Source organism: Theropithecus gelada, chromosome 3 (assembly GCF_003255815.1).
Source record: "Theropithecus gelada isolate Dixy chromosome 3, Tgel_1.0, whole genome shotgun sequence".
Taxonomy (NCBI): Eukaryota; Metazoa; Chordata; class Mammalia; order Primates; family Cercopithecidae; genus Theropithecus; species Theropithecus gelada.
The window spans coordinates 97,385,116-97,410,335 of NC_037670.1; the positions used below are offsets into that span (position 1 = coordinate 97,385,116).

Consider the following 25,220-nt stretch of genomic DNA (forward strand, 5'->3'; position numbering starts at 1 on the left):
ACCAGTTGAGAAAGAGTACATTGAAAGCTACCTTTTCTTCATATAGGAGTGGTCTCCTTATTGCAGTCATTAAAAAAGAGATAGATAACTTCATCTCTATCCTCTAGGGCAGAATTTTATAAACTTAATGTGCATGTGAATCAGAGGATCCTACTAAAATGCAGATTCTGTTCAGTAGTTTTGTGGTGTGTTCCAAGATCCTGTGTTTCTAAACAAGCACCTATATGATGCCAGTGCTGCTGGTTGGTGGGTGATTTCTTTCAGAGGCAAGGCTTTGGGAGTGTACAGTCTTGCTGAGAAAAAGGGGGTTTATAACTGAGACAGAATGAGAAAGTGAATATTAAATACAATAAGAGCTGCACAAATAGTGGGATGATTAGTATTTTGAAAGGAACGGTGGTCAGAAAATCACAGGTATTTATGGACAGCTGCTGAAACCGTGTTAGGTTCAATTCTCCAGGTCTTTCCCCTCACATTTCCTTCAGCATTGTAATTGTCACAAGTGGGTCTAAGGTTTAGTGTTTTACATGTTCACTTATATTGTCAGAAATGTCAAGCCGGCAAGTTGTGATAATTAGGAATACTTGAACTTACAAAAACATTCACTTATTTTCACCTCCATTCCTTTATATACAGGTAAATTTCTCACCTATTCTGCAGAGGCATCAAGGCAACTTAGGATGACTTCCAACAGACATAGGGTTTTGTTTGTTTGTTTGTTTTCCTTATTATTAGGCATAAATAATTCACCTTGCCCTCCTTTGGTATCGCACATTTTCAGAGCACTGGGAAATAAATAAGTGAAAAACAATATTTTCATTTAAAACATTACCATGTATTTTTCATGGCTTGTGTCCAGAATGATAGAAAAAAACTGTAGTCAGTTTCCAAAATTAAAAAACAGATAAGTATATTAATGTACATTATAACTTATAAGCACATTAGTTTTCTGTATCATTATTATTGCAAAGCCCCAGGTGAAGTTTCCGCCTATCATTTACCTATTCCTCAGATCTATTCCATTAACCATTTATGCCTGAGCTTGCAATTTTTTGAATTTTTCCAATTAGGCCTTGGCGATGACCTTGAGTATTAGGATATAAATAACTCCCACATGCTTAGCGTTCCAATAATGGAACATTAGGCATAAATGGTTGTTCTAAATTATTTCTTAATTGCTTCAGATTCCTTATTATGATATTTTAATAAATTCTTAAGTTATTTTTTGTAATCTTAATGGTTTAACTCATTCAAAACACAATGAAAATACTAGCAAAATCACAAATTCTGATAAAGCCAAAACTTCTTTCTCCATTAATTTATTTCTATAATTATCATAGAACTCGTCTCTAGAGTCTATAGCTGATGCTCAACCTCTAGGAGTCTTTTTAGTCTCTTGGTGCATTATGATCATATATATGTCATAAATAGCAAACATTTATTGAACACCTATCACATGTGGGCACACTTTTAACTTCTTTTTTTTTTTTTTTTTTTTTTTTTGAGACGGAGTCTCGCTCTGTCACCCAGGCTGGAGTGCAGTGGCGCGATCCCTGCTCACTACAAGCTCCGCCGCCTCCTGGGTTCACACCACCATTCTCCTGCCTCAGTCTCCCGAGAAGCTGGGACTACAGGCGCCCGCCACCATGCCCGGCTAATTTTTTTGTGTGTTTTTAGTAGAGATGGGGTTTCACCGTGTTTGCCAGGATGGTCTTGATCTCCTGACCTTGTGATCCGCCCGCCTCAGCCTCCCAAAGTGCTGGGATTACAGGCGTGAGCCACAGTGCCTGGCCACTTTTAACTTCTATCCATGTCAAATGCACTATATTTAAAGAATATGGGATTCCTGTTATGCTACTTAAAGGGAATTTTTGCCTCAATTAGCAAACTTTTCAATCTCTAATTACAGAATACGGGCTATTTAATACTCAGAAGTCTAGTATCACAAACTACTTAGAGTATTTTTATGAATATGTGTTGTCTGTAACACAATATAGTAAAGATTTATATTTTAAAATTTTAAACAGATATTCAATCTTTATATGTTTCCATGTTCAACTTTTGTATCCATTGAGCAACACTTAGAAAAGGTGTCATTGGCCAGGCGTGGTGGCTCAGGCCTGTAATCCCAACACTTTGAGAGGCCGAGGCTGGTGGATCATGAGGTCAGAAGTTCAAAACCAGTCTGGCCAACGTGGTGAGACTCCGTCGCCATTAAAAATACAAAAATTAGCCTGGAATGGTGGCATGCACCTGTAATCTCAGCTACTCAGGAGGCTGAGGCAGGAGAATCACTTGAACCCGGGAGGCAGAGGTTGCAGTGAGTCAAAGTCGCTCCACTGCATTCCAGCCTGGGCAACAGAATGAGACTCTGTCTTGAAGAAAAAGAAAGAAAGAAAAGGTGTCCTTAGGGAGGGATGTTGAGTGCACAGGGTGCTAGTTAATTCTATTGGAAGCAAAGCCTTTTAACTCATTTTTTTCTACTTTGCTGATTGTCTAAACAATTGCCCTGATTTTACATTTCAAAATTACAATTTTATTGAACTTCAGAAATACTGACAGAAACACACTTAATGGTACACAGTACATAGAATAGATTACAGCACAGAATGCAATTACACATTAATTTCTGTTGCTCTAATCATGCATAACGTATGTTTTAATATATGTAAATTACCTTGAACAATAAAAAATATACATAATCTTTGGTATTTATTCTTTCTGTCCTATTTATCTTATTTGAAATAAGCTCTTTTTTATTCTTTCTAGTTCCATCACTTATTTTACATATGGACTACATTCTGGGCCACACCTGGATTCTTCAATAAGTTGTCTGTCATATTTAAAGGACCAGGATGGGGTCCAGGTAAACCAAGACTTGGTCTAAGTGAAGAAATTCCAGAGGTAAATAGAGTTCACAGAATTGGAGATGGTGAAGATTAGTCTCATATTGTCAGGTCTACAGCCAGCCTGTACATATGCTATTTTCATGCAAATCTGTAAAAAGATGTTCCCCCGGTCAGATGCAGTCCTGTGGTGCATAACTTAGTGAGTGTCCACCAACTATGTGCCAATTAAAGGAGTACCTTCTCCCAGGTGAACACTGCCTTTTGCCTGGGAGCCCAGATTGTGGAGCAGAGCTACAGAGGCTGGTTTTCATATCCACTTGAATGCCTGCCTTTGTGTAGAGCATAACTTCACAAATACAAGTGGCTCAGACACAGAGTCCTAGAACACTAGAGATGGAGGCAACCTTAGGAATGAGTCAGTCTAATCTTAACTCCACTCACAAAGAAATGAGGCCCCCAGAACAGATGTATCTAAAGTCACATCAAGACAGTATGGATTTTGGGTCAAACCATAGCTATATTCATTTTATAGTAGAGTAGAAGAATTAAATGCAGAAACCACATTGAAAACCAAAAACAAAAAAAGATAGATCTTTAAAATAGAGGAACCCAAATGAAAAACTCAGTTTTCACCCAGAATTACTCTTCTGAAAAAGAAAGAGAAGTTTCTTTTTAATCATTTAGAATATAAGTTGTGATTTCTTATCAAATAAATGTTATGTATAGTAATGCAGAAACAATAGGAAGACTAAACTACTCTTAATTTCAAGGATGATACTATGTGTATAAAATTAGCCTGTGATGTTTCAAGGAAATAAAACAAAATAAGAGGTTTTATTTAAATATTACTATTTTGAAAAAATCCTAATCTAAGTAATGACCTTTCCTCATTCAGTTATCAAAGCCGCCTGGAATAAGTTTCCCAGACACTTTTGTTTATCTTCATAATTAGTAGTGTAACATCCACCAACTTGATATAGGTGAAATAATTTTTATATTTAAACTCCAAAAACCTGTTTGCTATGATCCATTTATTGTTTTTCTTTTTGTCAGTAGATAACTCAAAGTGAATACTGTTTTTAAAGTTATATGAGTCCTGGAGTCTGCATTAAAAAAATAGATGTGTAGCATTTTGGGGAAACTCAAATGCTAGAGTAAAAATGTAGTTTATTGGAAATAACTTTTCTAAAGTTTCCAATAAATAACTTTACAAAAGTTGTTTCCAATAAAATAGTATTTTTCTTTGAAGTATGATTACCTACACTGCCAAGATTACCTTCTCTCCCTGTGTGTGTGTGTTTTTTTTTTTGGGGGGGGGGACTGTCCCCCATCTCCAGGTTGGAGTGCAGTCATGCAGTCCTGGCTCACTGCAACCTCTGCCTACTGGGTTCAAGCAGTTCTTCTGCCTCAGCCTCCCGAGTAGCTGGGATTACAGGTGCATGCCACCACGCCCAGCTAATTTTTGTGTTATTGCTAGAGATGGGGTTTCACCATGTTGGCCAGGCTGATCATGAACTCTTGACCTCAAGTGATCCGCTCACCTTGGCCTCAGAAAGTGCTGGGATTACAGGTGTGAGCCACCACGTCCGGCCACCTTCTGTTTTTTGTTTTACTTTGCTTTTGCCATCATATGTGATCATGGACATATTATCAAATAGGGAAGATCCATCCCATTCATTTTGACTATCTTTATTATTTGCACATTTTGCTGAATTAGTTTTTATGCTGCTCTTTAAGGCAGACTACATCATAATTGTCATGCTTTCAAAATGGGAAAAAAAGTATCCTAACTTACAGACAAGTTTCTATTTTAAAAAATTATGTTAGCCTTTTTTAAAAAAAAAATAGCAAGTACATTTTTTCAAATATCTCTCTTAGTGTGGATTTCAGTTAGAGAAATAAGTCTGGAGCAATATAAAGGAAATGGTTCTTTCTTGTCTACCTAGGTCACTGGGAAAGATGTTCCCTTCTCATCATCTGCATCTCAGCTATTAAAGATATACACAGTTGTACAGTTTGCTCTGATGCTAGTGTTTTATGAAGAGACCTTTGCAGATGCAGCTGTAAGTAATATCCATTTTAAATAGTGTGAGAACATTATCTGCTACTTTGTTTGAAAATGAAAATAAGCTTCCCATATTAAGGTTATGGTTTATTCTTCTCTGTAGTTGTCTGCTGTAATTTTGGCAATGTCTCACATTTAAACAGGTAAAACAAATCTTCTAGGCTACTAAATGTAAATGAATTAACTCTATCCAAATTGCTTCTGTGTAGAATGTTCACCAAGTGATATGCTGTTAATTTGTGTGATAAATAAGAAATTATTTGCCATCAACAAATTTTATTACAATTACAATAAAAATACTTCAGAATTCAGAATTAAATGTGTAGGAAAGCATACTTTTCATCAATTTCAACATATTTACTTTCATTTAGAGAATTCCTTGATAGAATTACTTTAAAGGGTTTTCAAGGTAGAGTTTAATTCCTTTAGTTTGACCTTTCTAAAACATTCAGAATATTCCAATTTGTCTGGTGCAAATAGAAGAGCACTAGACCAGGATTAAGTTCAGGGATAGCCACTTTGGGGGTCACTTTTTTGGCCAAAAAAGAATATGTGTACTACCTTGATTTTGGAAAGACCAAAAATAACATAAGGTATATAAAATATGCTGTAAATTGCAAACAAAAAAGAAGAGCATCTTGTTAATTTTATTTCATTTTATTTAAGAAGGAAAACACACACAGAGACACATTTCTCCTGAGCAAACTTCCTTTCATGCCTCATTTCTCAGGACATGCCCACACTAAACCAATAACTAACATCAGGTCATGAATTAACCATGAGTGAATTATACTAAGTATAATTCTTACCCTCAGGATAGAGTGGTACTCACTTACCCCGAGCACATTCCTCATATATACCTGGACAAAATCAGCACAGTCTTAGTACAAAAGAAATGGAAGGTATATTTTGGTTGGGCATCCGATAGTGTATACAATGTGTCCTGCTAAATAGGTTTTCGGAAAGTCGTGGTAGAGATTATTGAATAGTGCATTGAGAAAAGCCATCTTAATTTTTTTAACTTTTATTTTAAGTTCGGGGGTACATGTGCAGTATTGTTACATAGGTAAACCTGTGTCATGAGGGGTTTGTTGTATGGATTATTTTATCACCTAAGTATTAAGCCTAGTACCTATTAGTTATTTTTCCTGATCCTCTTTCTCCTCCCACCCTCCACCCTCCAATAGGCCCCATTGTGTGTTGTTCCCCTCTCTGTGTCCATGTGTTCTCATCATTTAGCTCCTACTTATAAGTGAGAACATGCTGATATTTAGTTTTCTGTTCCTGTGTTAGTTTGCTAAGGATAATGGCCTCCAGCTTCCATTCATGTCCCTGCAAAGGACATAGTCTCATTCTTTTTGGTGGCTGCATAGTATTCCATGGTGTATACTTACCACATTTTCTTTATTCAGTCTATCATTGATGGGCATTTAGGTTGATTCCATGTCTTTGATACTGTGAATAGTGTTTCAGTGAGCACATGCATACATTTAACTTTATAATGGAATTATTTCTATTCCCTTGGATATATACCTAGTAATGGGATTGCTGGGTGGAATAGTATTTCGGTCTTTATGTCTTTGAAGAATTCCACACTGTCTTTCACAATGATTGAACTAATTTCCACTCCCACCGACAGTGTGGAAGCACTCCTTTTTCCCAAGAAGCTCACCAGCATCTGTTAATTTGTGACTTTTTAACACTAGCCATTCTGACTGGTGGGAGATGGTACCCCATTGTGATTTTGATTTGCATTTCTCTAATGATCAGTGATGTTGGGCTTTTTTTTCATATGATTGTTGTCTGCATGCATGTCTTCCTTTGAAAAGTGTCTGTTCATGTTCTTTGCCCACTTTTTATGGGATTGTTTGTCTTTTTCTTGCAAATGTGTTTAAGTTCCTTATAGATGCTTGATATTATACCTTTGTTGGATGCATAGTTTGCAAAACTTGTCTCCCATTCTGTGGGTTGTCTTTTTACTCTGCTGATAATTTCTTTTGCTGTGCAGAAGCTTTTCGGTTTAATTAGATCCCATTTGTTCATTTTTGGTTTTGTTGTAATTGTTTTTGGCATCTTCATCATGAAATCTTTGTCTGTGTCTGTGTCCTGAATGATATTGCCTAGGTTGTCATACAGGGCTTTTATGGTTTTAGGTTTTACATTTAAGTCTTTAATCTATCCTGAGTTAATTTTTGTATATACAGTAAGGAAGGGGTCCAGTTTTAATCTTCTGCATATGGCTAGGCAGTTATCCCAGCACCACTTATTGAATAGGGAATCCTTTCCCCATTGCTTGTTTTTGTCAGGTTTATAAAGATCAGATAGTTGTAAGTGTGCAGTCGTAGTTCTGAGTTCTCTATTCTGTTCCGTTGGCCTATGTGACTGTTTTTGTACCAGTATCATGCTGCTTTGGTTACTGTAGACCTGTAGTATAGTTTAAAGTTGGGTAATGTGATGTCCCCAGCTTTGTTCTTTTTGCTTAGGATTGCCTTGGCTATTTGGTTCTTTTTTTGCTTTCCTGTGCATTATTCACAATAGCAAAGACTTGGAATCAACCCAAATGTCCATCAGTGACAGACTGGATTAAGAAAATGTGGCACATATACACCATGGAATACTATGCAGCCATAAAAAAGGATGAGTTCATGTCCTTTGTAGGGACACGGATGCAGCTGGAAACTGTCATTCTCAGCAAGCTATCATAAGAACAGAAAACCAAACACCGCATGTTTTCACTCATAGGTGGGAATTGAACACTGATATCACTTGGACACAGGACTGGGGCCTATTGTGGGGAGGGGGGAGGGGGAAGGGATAGCATTAGGAGATATACCTAATGTTAATGATGAGTTGATGGGTGCAGCACATTGACATGGCGCATGTATACATATGTAACAAACCTGCACGTTGTGCACGTGTACCTTAGAACTTAAAGTATAATTTAAAAAAAAGTAGTTTTTTTCTAATTCTGTGAAGAATGACAATGTTTGTCTAGTTCTGTGAAGAATGTTTAATAGGCATAGCATTGAATCTATACATTGCTTTGGGCAGTATGGCTCTTTAAATGATATTGAATCTTGCTATCCATGAGCATAGAATGGTTTTCCATTTGTTTGTGTCAATATCCAATTTCTTTGAGTAGTGTTTTGTAGCTCTCCTTCCAGAGATCTTTCCCCTTCCTGGTTATCTGTATCCCTAGGTTTTTGTTCTTTTTGTGGCAATTATGAATGGAGTTCATTCCTGATTTTGCGCTCGGCTTGACTGTCATTGGTGTATAGAAATCCCAGTGATTTTTCATATGATTTTTGTATCCTGAGACTTTGCTGAAGTTGTTTATCAGCCTAAGAAGCTTTTGGGCCGAGACCATGGGGTTTTCTAGATAGGGATCATGTCGTCTGCAAATCTGGATAGTTTGACTTCCTCTCTTCCTATTGCGCCTTTTGTTTCTTTCTTTTGCCTGATTGCCCTGCCCAGAACTTACAATACTATGTTGAATAGGAGTGGTGAGAGAGGGCATCCTTGTCTTGTGCTCGTTTCAAGGGGAATGCTTCCAACATTTGCCTATTCAGTATAATATAAGCTGTGGGTTTGTCTTATATGGATCTTATTATTTTGAGGCATTTTCCTTCAATACCTAGTTTATTGAGAGTGACCAATATGAAGGGGTGTTGAATTTTAGAGAAAGCCTTTTCTGCATCTATTGAGATAATCATGTGTTTTTGTTTTTAGTTCTGTTAATGTGATGAATCTCATTGACTGATTTGTGTATGTTGAACCAACCTTGCACCCAGGGATAAAGCCTACTTAATCATGGTGGATAAGCTTTTTGATGTGCTGTTGGATTTGGTTTGCCAGTATTTTGTTGAGAATTCTTGCATTGCTGTCAGTCAGGGATATTGGCCTGAAGTTTTTGGAATAGTTTCAGTAGAAATGGTACCAGTTCTTCTTTATACTTCTGGTAGAATTCGGCTGTGAATCTGTCTGGTGCTGGCCTTTTGTTGATTGATAGGTTATTTGTTACTGCCTCAATTTTAGAGCTCACTATTGGTCTCTTCAGGGTTTTAATATCTTCCTGGTTCAGTCTTAGGAGGGTGTATGTAACCAGGAAATTCTTCTAGATTTTCTAGTGTACGTGCATACAAGTGTTCATAATATTCTCTGATTGTTGTTTGTACTTCTGTGGGGTCACTGGCAATATCCTCCTTGTTGTTTTTGATAGTGTTGATTTGAATCTTCTGTTTTTTCTTTATCAATCTAACTAGCAGTCTTTCTACTTTATCAATGTTTTCCCCCAAACAGCTCCTGGATTAGTTGATCTTTCAAATGGATTTTCATGTTTCAATCTCCTTCAGTTCAGTTCTGATTTTGGTTATTTCTTGTCTTGTGATATCTTTGGGATTTCTTTGCTCTTGATTTCTCTAGTTATTTAGTTGTGATATTAGGTTGTCAACTTGAGATGTTTCTAACTTTTTGATGTGGACTTTAAGTGCTGTAAATTTCCCTCTTAACACTGCCTTAGCTGTGTCCTCGAGATTCTGGTATGTTGTGTCTTTGTTCTCACTAGTTTCAAAGAACTTCTTGATTTCTGCCTTAATTTCATCATTTACCCAAAAGTGATTCAGGAGCAGACTATTCAATTTCCATGTAATTATATGGTTTTGAGTGAATTTCTTAGTCTTAATTTCTAATTTGATTGTGCTATGGTCTGAAAGACTGTGGGTTATGATTTCAGTTCTTTTGCATTTGCTGAGTAGTGTTTTACTTTCAATTTTGTGATTGATTTTAGATTATGTGTCATGTCACGAGAAGAATGTAAATTCTGTTGTTTCTGGGTGGAGAGTTCTGAATGTATTTATCAGGTCCATTTGGTCTAGTGCTGAGTTCAGGTGCTGAATATCTTTGTTAATTCTTTGTCTGGATGATCTAATATTATCAGTGGGGTAGTAAAGTCTCCCACTATTATTGTGTGGGAGTCTAAGTCTCTTTGAAGATCTCTAAGGACTTGCTTTATAAATCTGGGTGCTCCTGCGTTGGGTGCATACATATTTAGGATAGTTAGAATTTCTTGTTGATTTGATCCCATAAAGGGATGGAGAAAAGTCTACCAAGCAATTGGAAAACAGAAAGAAGGCTGGGCTGCAATCCAAGTTTCTGACAAAACAGACATTAAACCAAGAAAACCCATTTTAATTTTAACATTATTTTAAAACTTTAGTGATTGGTGTTGTCCATATATATTTCTTTTTTGTGTGTGTTCAAAGTTAGTAACCAAATTATTCCCCACATAGTAACCCCGACTTTAAACAATAGGTAAGTTTGTATGTGCTCTCTGTCCAAATATGTATTTTTTTAAATAAAGGAAAAGCCACAGGGAAACATATAATAGACTTGTATTATTGTAGCAGAAAATGATGATTCTTTTTTCCATTTTGTGAAGCAAACATAGGAACTAGGATACTATGGAACCAGAAGTTTTTGGAAAATATAATGATTGGACATATAGTTACTGTTTGTTTTTCTTACATGTGCTAGAGCTAATGATGAAACAAATTGCATATTGTACCAGGTTTATTTGGCTTTTGTCTCCAAAATGACAAAACTTGAAACAAGAATTTCTTTTTGGACCAAAGCTTTTATAACAGTGGCATGAACCACATCACTCTTGACAGTGCACACCTACACATCAAACCACCAAAATGCTTAGACTTCATATCTGTTTAACGTAAGGTCTCATTGATTACTTTGTTTAATATATTAATTTCACTGATTACTTTGTTTAATATATTAACTTAATATTTTCACCCCAAATAGAACTAAAATGTACGTCATTAATAGAGCTTACATAGTTGAATGAGACAAAAAGAAAAGCCAGGTCGTCTGTGTCTAAATACCCAACTCTTGATATACTGACCAATGTTGAGTACAGTTTGCATTATTGATTTTTATTAGTTATATTAAATAAAATCCCTAAATAAATTATACTGATTCATAGAAACAAAAGATGGAGATGTACTCATTTTAAGCTATGTGAGCCTCCATGCTAATTTTGAAAAAGTGGCCATTAACATTTGAATGCTTGGGCATGAGTGAGTGCTTCCTGGGTAAAAATGTAGTGGGACACTGTGTCCATTAAAAGATATGACTTACAGCATGGTTTTCACAAGATTTCTCTACTGTCATGAAAAACTATATGAGAAACTCATGTCAATATATTGACGAAGAGAAATATCAGGTGTTGAAACCCTTTTCAAACTGAAATTAGAGTTGGAGACAGCTTCATTCCTGACACAAATTAATTTTGAAAGGTGCATTTGCTTGTTTCCCACGTGTGTTTTTCTTTGCGGAGAACGTGCTGTGTGACCAGGAAGAAAGGTTGCTTATTTGCAAAATTCTATAGTGCCTTTCTAGTCTCAGGGATGTCTAAAAGCATACAAAGACATTAAAATCCAACAGCAATATTTGTTTCCAGATTCACTGTAGCCAATAATCACACAGAAGAGTTGTGGCTGACTTGTAATTGGGGACCCTGCTGTGGTACCACAGCCTTTTCTGTTTATGCATATATTAGAGAAGATAAATACTTGCTTGTTTTATGTATGCAGGTTCTATATAAATAACTTTGGGAGTCAAAAAAGCAATTTGATGGCCACCACAAAGGCATAAGAGACACATTCCTTTCTTACTGAAACTTGCAGAGCATACATTTAAATATATAGTGTTTCGTTTAGTGATATGACCCACGGACTTTTATGTTGATTTTGGTTTAGTAATGCTTGAAAAATCAATTCCTCAGCTGCCAGGGTCCACTTCCTGGGGTGATATCATGAATACATGTTTGAAATAAAAATACGTATGGCACTAGCATGTTCTACAAACTAAAATTGAAAAGGCAATTCTCTTTTAAATAATAGACACGCAAAAAACAGTTTGAATATTCAATAAGGTCTTGTAATAGGATATGTAATAAAGTTACTGCAGATACATTTGAGCACAGATTACTTTGATGATATATTTCAAGTTAACAGGGCATCTGAGAGTATCCAATATAAATTTGGAAACATTTTTATGGTTTTTAATTCCCCTGAATGCCACGCTCTGTAAAACATTATGGGCACTACAATTTTGTAACTAATGTTTTCATGTTGGCATTTTTTAATAAACCCACTGAAAAAACCCTCTGTAAAAAAATCAATATTTTTTGGTCTACTCTCATAGCAGAGAGTGTCACTTGCACAAATTAGATCTAGCTTAGGTTCTACATGAAAGCTTTCAAGTCAACGTCCAGGGTATACTGTTTTTCTGTAGTCTACCCCCTTGGGATTTCATTTCCTTAAGATTTTAGGTGGTAACTAAGGTAATGTGGGAAAAAAAAGAAATGTGGGCCAAAGTGAGCATCAATTATAATATAAAGCCATGAAATGAATGTAATGAATTTGAAAGCTACCTTTCAAATAAGCATAGACTACAGAAATGTAGAAAAGTGATCATTTTATTTTCCTAAATACATTATTTTTATCCACTATATTTAAATATACTAATAAACTTGGAAATTACACATTTAATAGTGTCATATGCATCAGATAATATAATGTTAACTTTGAAATTAAATATATCTTCATATCACTATTAGTCTTTTCTAATTTGGTGAGTATCGGGCAGCTTCTTTAAAAAGTTATCGTATAACAAACACAATCAATGATAACCTCCTCATAATTTAAATTACAATCTCACTTTGATTTATTAAGTATATGTAAAAATTAAGCAATTCCATCCTGCTTTGGAAACTCCAGTCTAAATGCACAGTTCTTTGGAGTTACATTTCCTCATTAAAAGTATTCCACATAAAGAGGCCAGGCACAGTGGCTCATGTCTGTAATCCTGCACTTTAGGAGGCCGAGGTGGGTGGATTACTTGAGATCAGGAGTTTGAGACCAGTCTGGCCAAGATGGTGAAACTCCATCTCTGCTAAAAATAGAAAAAGTAGCCAGGTGTGGTGGCAGGTACCTGTAATCCCAGCTACTCTGGAGGCTGAGGCAAGAGAAGCACTTGAACCCAGGAGGTGGAGGTTGTGCAGGAGCCAAGATTGTGCTATTGCACTCCAGCCTAGGTGACAGAGCGAGACTCTGTCTCAAAAAAAAAAAAGAAAAGAAAAAAAAATCCATTTAGAAAGAGAGTCTGGTGGGTCTCTCTGAAATGGTCTTTTAATACCTTTTCTCTTCTGTGTTTTGGAAAATAATGAAAAGGTATATAGTTCATAGATCCACTTTTTTCTTAGTAAGAAAATAAAAGTTTCCTTTTAAAAGTGTATGGAAATTTGTGCTGATTTCAGTGAGATCTTGAGGCAAATACAAATTATTCAGAGTGGCTTCCACAAAATAGTTTTACGGAGCATTCAAGAAAGATAGTATGTTAACAACCGACTCTTGTGGCAACTGTTGTAGGATCTTTCTTTGCTAAAGATTTTCAGTCCTGGAGTAATTACTATCCAATACTGAGGCACAACCCTTTGGTGTTCTCGACTCAGTGAATGTCCAATGAATCATGAGATTTTCCAGTCTGTCTGGTAGGAAAATGCATTATACGCATACTGGGCATTGTAACTCTGATCCTTTTTTGCCCTTGGATAATTTCTTCAGTGTATCACGCATGAGCTGTTACACTAAAGACTTGATTGGCACTCTGCAAAATTTTAGGGTTCTCCACGTATAACTCTCCCTTTTTTTGGTACTCAATTTTCCAAACGCTAGCCTCCTTGGTTTCTCTCAAATCCTGGCTCCTTCTCTGCAATTCAGGGAATTCACCAAGCTCCTCTGGGTCCCTCTGTGTTGTGACCTAGAAACTCTCAAGGTGGGAAACTGGTGCAATATGGATCATATTATTTGTATCCCATTTCCCTGAAATTGCTGTTCTTTGCTGCCTGGTGCCCTGTGATTTGAAAACAATCATTTCAGATATATTGCTATTGTTTTTCAGGTAGGAGGGTGAATTTCTCTATCTTATCAGGTATACATTCATATTTTAATGGAGTAGAACCATAGTGTCAAATTTTTTGTAGAAACTGATGAACTCCATGTCAATTCAATGTTTTGAACTACATGCTAATTATACTTTTTAGCCAATATATTTTCAACTTTGATATATTTATTGTGTTTGCTTCTTGCTTGAAATTCTAGTAAATGTTTATTGTAGTTATATTCCTCTTGGTATGCTTTAGTAGTAGCCACCTAGGGAGTTCTGAAAATATAGGAAAAATAATAAGATAGCCAATATTGACAATTATTTTAAAGAGCAAGAAATGCTTTCAAGACAGATTCTTGAGACTCACATATAATTATACATTGCAGTATGGTGTCACATTGGATTCTGCTCTTGTGTTTATGTTGTAACACTGAGAAGCATCTTCAGGCCTTAGGATTCAGCATGACAAATCCATAAGCTCATGGAGTCTGGAAGGTGGAGCCCTCAGAGCTATAGAGGTAATGAGGGCCGCAGAATAAGTGTGCCAGGAAACTCAATCTGCTGCCTTCATATCAGAAGTTATAGAGGTTTATGTGTTAGGCAATATTAGCCTCATTTTACAGATGTCTGAGAAGATGAGCATTAATCAGAATAATGAATTTTGTAGACCTTGTCAGGCATCTTTTAGGGAAACCACTAAAAATGCACCGTCTTGTGATTGTAAGAAAATCTAGACTTTTCATTTCTAAATCTTTAGAATAAAATTATGGAAAATATTATCAAATCATCTTTGACAATGCATAAAGTTAAAAAAAAATTATTTCATATAGAAACATACTGTTATTTTGGGATATGGTGACCAAGTTTGATAGCTCCTTTGTGAGGTTTGTTTGGTGGGGAAACGTGAGAGGAGGTTGTATTGACCACCAAGGTTTTCCCATGCAAGGGTAGGACAATGATAGTCTTCTTCAAGAACAAAAGGGCTTTCTTCTTTATAATTTATCTGTGGGCAAAAGAAGAATTCCCACACATTCATTGACTATTTAAGTAACATGGCATCAAACATGTAATTCTGCTATTGTTAATGATATCTCTTCCTAAGTATATTTTTTCCATCTATTTAAAGAAAGTTGGAGGAGATAGGGTTCTGCAGGCATACTTGGGGCTATGAATCTATACCATCATCCTTGCACTGGGAAACCTATGAAAACAAGAGCTACCAAATATATATGTGTATATATATATATATATATATATATATATATATTTTTTTTTTTTTTTTGAGATAGAGTATCACTCTGTTGCCCTGGCTGGAGTGCTGTGGTGCCATCTCAGCTCACTGAAACCTCCTCCTCCAGTTTCAATCAGTTCTCCTGCCTCAGCCTCCCAAATAGCTGGGATTACAGGCATGCGCCACCACCATGTCTGGATAATTTTTGTATTATTTTTGTGTTTTTAGTAGATATGGGGCTTTGCCATGTTGTCCAGGCTGGTCTCGAACTCCTGGCCTCAAGTGAATTGCTGACCTCAGCTTCCCAAAGTACTGGGATTACAGGCATGAGCCACCACGCCTGGTGAAACTTGACAGACAGTTTTTAAAAAGGAAAAACAATTTATTGCCTCAAAAAGCTATTTATGGTTATGATCTTTCCCAAATGCTTTCTGTGATTAAGAAGTGACCATATATCCAAATTAAAATGGAACTAATTTAGAATAATTTCAATTTAGCACTTTAGGAGAGAGATATTTTATATGAAAGATAAACCAGCAGTATATAATTTGAAATGGGAGTAAATTGAATGAAAAATATAATCCTCCCTGTTATAAAAAAACTAATAAGTTACATGTGATTTCACATATTGTTTAACACATAGGAGACTAAATGTTTATAGCCTTTAAAACCTATAAATTATATTCTATTTTTTTTTCTTTTGTTCTAGTGTACCTGGCCAGTGGTCTTATTGGCAAAGACTAAGGTGGTATGAATTCAAGGGCAGGGATTTTGTTCTCCTTGGTTACTCAAACTCATATTTACCATAATGCCCAGCACATACTCAATATATACTCATGGAATGAATTTGTAGAGTTTATTTATTTATTTATTTATTTATGAGGCAGAGTCTTGCTGTGGCACCTAGACTGAAGTGCAATGGAACAATCTCAGTTCACTGCAACCTCTGCTTCCTAGTTTCAAACAATAGTTTATTCCTGCCTCAGCCGCCAAGTACATGGGACTACAGGTATGTGCCACCATTCCCGGCTAATTTTAATATTTTTAGTAGAGATGGCTTTTCACCATGTTGGGCAGGCTGGTCCCAAACTCCTGACCTCAAGTGATCTGCCCACCTCAGCCTCCCAGAGCGCTGGGATTACATGCATGAGCCACCACACCCAGCTGAATGTGTAGAATTTAGAGAAGTTCAAATGACTATCTACCTTACTAGTCTATCAAAGGATGCTATATAGAAAAACTTAAGTTCCATAGGAAAATGAACCCTAAATTCAGCATATGTGTTGTATATTGAATTCCCTCTTCAATACTCTCAGTTTCTTTTAAACTAATTTTTGGAATATTCTGTTTTTTAAGGAATTAAAGAAATAATTATTAAGGTACTTAATATTTAAATATTTAACATTTAGAAACAATAATTTAATATTAAACTACTGATTGAATAATTTAGTGGAATTTATTTTAAAGTTTGAGGAATATAAAATATTGCTATTAGGCAGGGTGCAGTGGCTCACGCCTATAAACCCCAGTACATTGGGAGATTGAGGCTGGAGTTGAGTCCGGGAGTTTGAGACCAGCCTGGACCACATGGTGAAAACTCATCTCTACAAAAAATACAAAAATTTGCCGTTGACTGGGTGCAGTGGCTCACACCTATAATCCCAGCACTTTAGGAGGCAGAGGCAGGCAGATCACCTGAGGTCAGGAGTTCGAGACCAGCCTGACCAACCTGGTGAAACCCTAACTCTACTAAAAATAAAAAATAAAAAAATAATCCGGTATGTATGGTGGTGGGTGCCTGTAATCCCAGCTACTCAGGAAGCTGAGGCAGGTGAATCGCTTGAACCAGGGAGGTGGAGATTACAGTGAGCCATGATGGCGCCATTGCACTCTAGCCTGGGAAACAAGAATGAAACTGTCTCAAGAAAAAAAAAAAAAAATACTAGCCGTGCATGGTAGCATGTGCCTATAGTCCCAGCTACTCTGGAGGCTGAGGCAGGAGAGTAACTTAAGACTGGAAAGAGAGGTTGCAGTGAGCCTAGATGGTGCCATTACACTCCAGCCTGAGTGATGAGAGTAAAACCCTGTTTCAAAAATAAAATGAAATAAAATAAAATATTATTAAATATTTAATATTAAATTATTGATTAATTGTATTAATAATGTTTTATTCTCGGGTTTTTTATAGTTTGAGGCCTTACATTCAAATTTTTAATCAATCTTGAGTTAATTTTTAAATATGGTGAAAGGTAGGGGTCCGGTTTCATTCTTCTCCGTACGGTTAGCCAGCTATCTCTGTACGATTTAACAAATAAGGAACCCTTTTCCCCATTGCTTTTGTCAACTTTGTCGAAGAACATTCTGGACCTTGGCATAGGGAAATAATTTATGAGTAAGCCCTCAAAAGCAATTGCAACAAAAACAAAATTTGACAAGTGGGACCTAGTTATAATAAAGAGCTTCTGCACAGTAGAAGAAACTATCAACAGAGTAAACAGACAATCTACAGAATGGGAGAAAATATTTGCCAATTACCTATCTGACAAAGGACTAATATCCAAAATGTATAAGGAACTTACGCAAATCAGCAAACAAAAACTAAATAACCAGATTAAAAAGTGGGCAAAGAACATAAACAGGCACCTCTCAAAAGCAGACATGCAAGTATCCAACAAATACATGAAAAAACTCTCAACATCACTAATTATTAGAGAAATGCAAATTAAAACCACAATGAGATATTGTCTCACACCAGTAAGAATGACTATTATTAAAAAGTCAAAACACAACAGATGCTAGGGAGGCTAAAAAGAAAAGGGAACACTTATACACTGTTGGTGAAAATGTAAATTAGTTCAGCCACTGTGGAAAACAGTTTGGAGATTTCTCAAAGAACTTAAAACAGAACCACCATTTGACACAGCAGTCCCATTACTGAGTATATATCCAAAAGAAAATAAATCACTCTATCAAAAGACACATGCACTCATATGTTCATTGCAGCATTATTCACAATAGCAAAGGCATGGAATCAACCTAAGTGCTCATCAATGGTGGATTGGGTAAAGAAAACGTGTTACATATATACCACGGATTACTATGCAATCATGAGAAAGAATTCATGTCCTTCACAGCAACATGAATGCAGCTGGAGGTCATTACTCCAGGTGAATTAGTGAAGAGCAGAAAAACAAATACTACAAGTTCTTACTTATAAGTGTAAGCTAAACATTGGGTACCCTGGGCATGAAGATGACAACAATAGACACTGGGGACTAAGAGAGTCAGGAATAAAGGAAGGGGCAAAGCTTGAAAAACGAATTGTTGGATACTATGCTCACTACCTGGGTGATGGGATCATTCCTATCTCAAACCTCAACATCAGGCAATATACTAATGTAACAAACCTGCAAATGTATCCCCTGAATCTAAAATAAAATTTGAATTTGTAAAAAATGAAATAAAGATTCAATTTTCCCAAAATATCATATTAGCAATGTAATAAGAATTATTACCATTTAATATATTAATACTAAAACACAAATATAAAATATTCATTCATTTTATCAGTCATTCAATAAACATCTATTCTATATTCTAGGCACTTGGGATAGGACAGTGAACAAAGATATAAAAAGTTTCACTGAGTTTACACCCTAGTAAGAGGAGACAGACAACAGAGAATGCATCAACAAACATATAAGTGTATAGAAGTGATAAATCATATGAAGAGCAATAAAACAGAAAATGGTTATAGAGAGTTATGGAGAAGTACTATTTTATGTCAGAGAGACAAGGACATGTATTTGAATAGAGACCTGAATGAAATGCACCCTAGTGTTCACTGGGGGAAGTCATTTCAAGCAGAAGGAATACTGGGTGAAACAGACTTGAGTGGAGAAAATGTTTGTCATGTCCAGGAACAGGAACATTTCTGACATGGTTTATTATGAGTTAAAGAGAGAAAGATCACTAGAGATTAAGAGTGAGGTATGGTGTATTTGGGCTAGAGTGATGACTTCGAGCTTTATTCTGAGTCAGCCCCTGGAGGGTTTAGAACATGTGTGACATGATCTCACTTAAGCTTAAAAGGATCACTCTGCGTACTGTAGGTTGGTGGCTGTGGTAGGTGGACAGGTAATTTTAGAAGTAGGAAGACCAGTTAGGAGAGTATTTCAACAATTGTTGGGGAGAACATCTTGGGGTGGAACAGGGTATTAGTCGTGCTGTTTATAACACATGGTTTTATTCTGGATATATTTTAAATATATCTCTGATGTATTAGAAGAAGACAGTGACAGAAAAAGTTAAGGACCAGTCACAGGTTTTTGTCTTCAGTAACTGAAGGCTAGGAGGTGTCATATTCTAAGATGAAGAAAACTAGGGGATATATGGTGTAGAGGAGGAGCTCAAAGGTGGTGTTTTAGTCCTGTCGAGTTTCAGTTGCCTGTGAACCAGTTAGAGATATTGACTGGGTGGTGGATTCCTACGTCAAGCTGGTTTCCACTCTGATTCCAGTAGTCAGGATGCAGTTTGGTAAAGAGAATTATCTCTATTGTCCACGTATCACACATTTCCTAACCAAAGTAAATACATGTACGTATTCCATCTCTGAGTTTTCTGTAACATCTGGAAGAGCTAATAGACCTTCTATTTATACTTCTCTGTTGTTTATCTTACTGTAATTAATTAAGATTAGCCTAAGCTCCTGAACATAGTAACAATAGCACTAACCATGACCATCAATTGACTTTTTTACTCTGTGCCAAACACTCTTCTAAGTATTTTATAAGATTACAGTCCTTGCCAAATGCGTATTTTATTTCAAATGTACCAAACGCATAGCTGAGGCTTTAAAATGTCAAATCATTTGCTCATGGTTACATGGATGATAGGTTTAAATAATTATAAATTCTATGTTCTTAAAGAGCATTTGTAATCATACTGTAGATTTTGACACAAATCGTTTCTCCCTTTTATGTAAATTTTCCCCACCAATAACCACAGTGAAGCAATATAGTGAGAGAAGCCGTTTTATTCAAACAAGGTAACTAAAAAAACCTTAGTGATTTCTACCACCAGGAAAGTATTTCTCTGTTTTTTGTTGTTGTTGTTGTTATTTTTGGATTTTTGTTTGTTTGTTTTTGGTCTCACTCTTCCTACGTGGACATCGCTGACCTGCACGTATCGAAATATGAATACCACTCTCCTGCTCTGATCTAAGATGTTCCGGCTTTCACAGACTCCCCCATCCTGTATATAATACCTATCATTGTGCCCCTATTCCTAAACAGTCTAATACTTTTATATTCAGGTTTTTGACCACTCAACAATACTCTTCCATTAAAGTATTGCTTTGAAGGGTTTAAAATCTCTTGACAATCTCTTTCTGGCTGCCATTCCAGGAAGTTGGCCGTGAGAGATGGGGTGGTTTTTAAGAGGGTATGAAGCTACGGTACTGCATGTGAGCAAAAATTGCAACTGATGGCTTTTGTTTACTGTTTATAACTTTGGACTGTTGCAATTTAATTGCAAATAAGGATATTAGCTAATAATTAGGTGAAATTCCTTGTATTCATTTCAAAGGGAAAAAAAGGAAAGAGTGCTTGCATCATGTTTTGGGCACTATTTTAGCCAATCTGTTCTATCACACCTCTGGGTTTTCATAAAGATGGAACTTAAACTCCACCAGTGAGTAGGGAACTCATCCAGGAGCTGTGTCAAATACTTTGAATTTACTTTAAAAAAAACAAAACTTGGTTTTATTTAAAAAAAAAAAAAAAAAAAAAAAAGAACACAATCTGGGAAACAAAAGATTATCTAACTTTTTCCATCATTACACAGAAAGTAAATAACGCCTCTGAAACTCAAAATAGGCCTGCCTGATCACAAAGCATGATGATGGTAGAATACATATGAGCAATAGATCTATTGCTTTAAATCTTTAAATTTAAAGCAATAGATTTAAATTTATTGCTCATATGTATATGCCCCTTTAAATCTATTGCTCATATGTATTCTACCATCATCATGCTTTGTGATCAGGCAGGCCTATTTTGAGTTTCAGAGGCGTTATTTACTTTCTGTGTAATGATGGAAAAAGTTAGATAATCTTTTGTTTCCCAGATTNTTATTTACTTTCTGTGTAATGATGGAAAAAGTTAGATAATCTTTTGTTTCCCAGATTGTGTTCTTTTTTTTTTCTTTTTTAATAAAACCGTTTGTTTTTTTTAAAATCAAATACAAGTGTATATGTGTAATCTCTTTTATACGTATGTTTTCACTCATAAACACAGTCTCCTTTAAATGACAACTACTCTGCAAAGTCATTGGGAATGTAACAAAATTAAAGTACAAGAAACACATGCCATAGAAGCTGTAAAATAGTAGATGTTCAATAAACATTATTAAATTTTAATATGTAAATTAAATGCATATTAATTTATAATTCTGACGGAAAAATGTTTTCTGTTACAATGATTCAAAAGATAATTTTTTAAAAAATTATCATTTATTTCCAGTACATTGGAATAAAAACCCACTTTATGCAACTGTACCCTTTAATTCATTTTTCCTGAAGAAAAGTACAAAAGACCAGACTAAAATTGAGACAAGCATTTAAAGGAAAATATCCTTTGACTCAGAGTCCAAAAACAAGCTGTAAATGGTTCATTGTTCCAAAAGAATTAGTTTTTATACATAATATAAAGAATTTTACACTATAAACAAAGACTGCTGTACATGTACTTAAATTAGAATTCTGATATCTGCTTTTCCTCTAATTCTTCTGGAGCACAAAGCATATTTGCAAGTCAGAAATCTAATAATCTCAAAGGACAGACTGTCTTAGAATAAGATTTTACCCTTAAGATACCTGGAAAGATAGTACTCATTCTTTCCCTTGGCTCAAAGTCCAATATATCAGTAAGTTTTAATTAGTTTACAAAATTCTGCCATATTAACATGCAGAGCACACTAATGCTTAATGTTTAAGCGTTAAAAATATAGCTTTTGACATGTATATATGAGCATGTATATTGAATCAAATATGAATGTATGTGTGTAATTTCTTTTATATATATGTTTTCACTCATAAACACAGTCTCCTTTAAATACTTTCTATATTAGAGAAAGCTTTGCATTTGAAACCACAAAGATTTTGTTATACTAAAAATAGCTATTAGAATACAGTATTTATTCATTAAAATGTGAGTAATTTATCCATATGTGGGGGATCCACGTGTTTCAAAAAAACTATAAAAGTCAAAACTTTAAAGGAGAATTTTAAATGATGATGAACACTTTAAGCAAAATATCATTATGGAATTGTCTGATTACTTCTCCAACTGTCCAACAAGGAACTAAACGACTTTAAGAAAACCGAAATGTTTTCTGCGTAGTCAAACTTTCTGTAAAGTGTCAATGACAAGTGGTGTAATAGGACATACAATTTGGGTTGTTTTGTCAGCTTTGACTGTTCTTATGCCTTTTAACAATTCTCCTAACGGCTCCATTGATCTCTGTGTTTGTTTGACAGGCACTGTCACAAGTGACTCTCCTTCTGAGAGTTTGCTTCATTATCCTGACCTTGACTTCCATTGGATTTCTTCTGGATCAAAGGCAAGAAGTGAAATTCTTGCATTGTTTTTACTTTTACTCAATTCAAGAATTTTCCACAGAGTGGTAAAATATCAGTATATTCTGTAACTTTATAGTGTAGTTTAAAAAATAAATATAAAACTTTGATATTTGACTTTTCATTATTTTAGAGAAGTTAACTATATCAGTTCTCCTAACTACTCATTTTTTAAATGAATGAAGTATGAAGACATTCAATCAGTGAAAAGAGTCTCACTTACTTTAAAACCTAGAAATTTAGTTGCCTAATATTTTATTTATTAGCTGAAAATAAACTTCATAACTCATCAATGCTCAAACTAAGCAATATGTTGATAAAGAACAGATTTTCCCAGGCCGGATGCAGTGACTCACGCCTGTAATCCCAGCACTTTTGGAGGTCCAGGCGGGCGGATCACGAGGTCATGACATCGAGACTATCCTGGCTAACAGGGTGAAACCCCGTCTCTACTAAAAAATAAAAAAAAAATAAAAAAAAAAAATAAAAAAAAAAATTAGCTGAGTGTGGTGGCGGGCGCCTGTAGTCCCAGCTACTAGGGAAGCTGAGGCAGGAGAATGGCATGAACCTGGGAGGTGGAGCTTCCAGTGAGCCGTGAGCCGAGATGGCGCCACTGCACTCCAGCCTGGGCGGCAGAGCAAGACTCCGTCTCAAAAAACAAAACAAAACAAACAAAAAAAAAGAACAGATTTTCCCTAAAAGGATGAGTGTTCTTTCTTAGTTTAATCACTGTTTTCAAATAGCTTCAGGGGATATGCTTTTCAAATATATTTAAATACTAGGTATTTCTTGAGAATGAAAAGTTTATCTCTATATTAATTATAACATGTAAACATATAAAGAGCATATTTAAAGCTAATGCATGTAATGACATTTTATTTCAGACCCAAGGCAGCTTTTATGGAAACTCTCCGTTGCTTGATGTTCCTAATGCTGTACAGATTTGGTCACCTGAAGCCTGTAGTCCCTTCCTTGTCATCTGCTTTTGAGGTAAGACATTTGTTTTAGGTAGCCGCAGGACGGCGTATACCTATCGCACATTTAATTTTTTCATTCAATGATGTTTTCTCTACTTCATTTCTGACCGGTACTTGTGGGAAATCTTGACCTTTTTTTTCTTACTTACCAGTACTTGTTAGTTGTGTCATCTGAGCTAGTTAATATTGATGAGCCACAGTTTTTTGCCCCTAAAGCTGGATAGATATCATTAACCTCAGAGAGTTGTTGGACACATTACATTACACAACCTTTATAAAGAAATCAGACCATGTAATAGGTTCTCAAGAAGTGGAAGAATTGATTTTACAAGAAGTTTTTGGCAGAAACTCTGCCATTTGAGATTTTTTTTAAACTTTTATTTTATTTTTTTTTTTTTTTTTGAGACGGAGTCTTGCTCTGTGCCCCAGGCTGGAGTGCAGTGGCGCGATCTCGGCTCACTGCAAGCTCCGCCCCCCCGGGTTCACGCCATTCTCCTGCCTCAGCCTCCCAAGTAGCTGGGACTACAGGCGCCCACCACCTCGCCCGGCTAATTTTTCTTGTATTTTTAGTAGAGACGGGGTTTCACCGTGTTAGCCAGGATGGTCTCGATCTCCTGACCTCGTGATCCGCCCGTCTCGGCCTCCCAAAGTGCTGGGATTACAGGCTTGAGCCACCGCGCCCGGCCTTTTTTTAAACTTTTAAAGTGAAAATTGTGAACAAGTTTCCTTGTCAGTTACCTATAAAAAGTAATCATTCTACGGAAATAAAGTCACTGAAGTCAATGAGATTTTTCTACAACTGAAAAATATGATCTTCTGTGATGGTTAATTCTTATCTTCCAAGAACTGCATTGAACTTTTGGGTATGTATTTATTGTTTAGAATCTGAGCAGCTGTTAAAGACATTTATTTTCTCATCACTAGTGCATTAATAGACAGTGCATTATGTTTTTAATTAAGGGTTATATTGTTTAACTTTGGTGCCAAGACACCTGCCAACATCACCAGAATGTGCAATGTGTAACTTTATTTAAGCATTAAGCATAAATACTAATATCCCCCTCTCTTAGCATCAATGAAAAACCCAATATATACACTCTCATTATTTAGTATTGATTATAAATTGAAACAACTCTTTTGGAAGTAATTTGGTGATACCTATCAAAATTGCAAATAAACACACCCTTTAACCCAGATTTCACTTCTAGGAATTTGTGCTACTGAAATGATATGCTCACACACATGCGAATTGGTGTATATGCAATATTAGTCATTGTAGCATTATTTTTTATGACATAAGATTAGCAACAATTTAATGGCATGAATAGAGGACTATTTAAAAATTATTATTCATTACAAAGAGACTTAGACTCCCATACAATAATAATGGGAAACTTCAACACTCCACTGTCAACATTAGACAGATCAACGAGACAGAAAGTTAACAAGGATATCCAGGAATTGAACTCATCTCTGCAGCAAGCAGACCTAATAGACATCTATA

At 35.8% G+C, this 25,220-nt stretch overlaps 1 protein-coding gene across 1 annotated transcript in view; it reads left to right on the forward strand.

The window, feature by feature from the left end:
- The window catches only part of AGMO (alkylglycerol monooxygenase), a 363,147-nt gene that overhangs the window by 169,645 nt on the left and 168,282 nt on the right, over positions 1-25,220 (forward strand). Inside the window, exons 9-12 of the mRNA XM_025380172.1 lie at positions 2,770-2,904; positions 4,796-4,912; positions 22,641-22,723; positions 23,624-23,729. Of these exons, the coding sequence (XP_025235957.1) occupies positions 2,770-2,904; positions 4,796-4,912; positions 22,641-22,723; positions 23,624-23,729 (441 nt within the window). The remainder of the gene's footprint in view (positions 1-2,769; positions 2,905-4,795; positions 4,913-22,640; positions 22,724-23,623; positions 23,730-25,220) is intronic.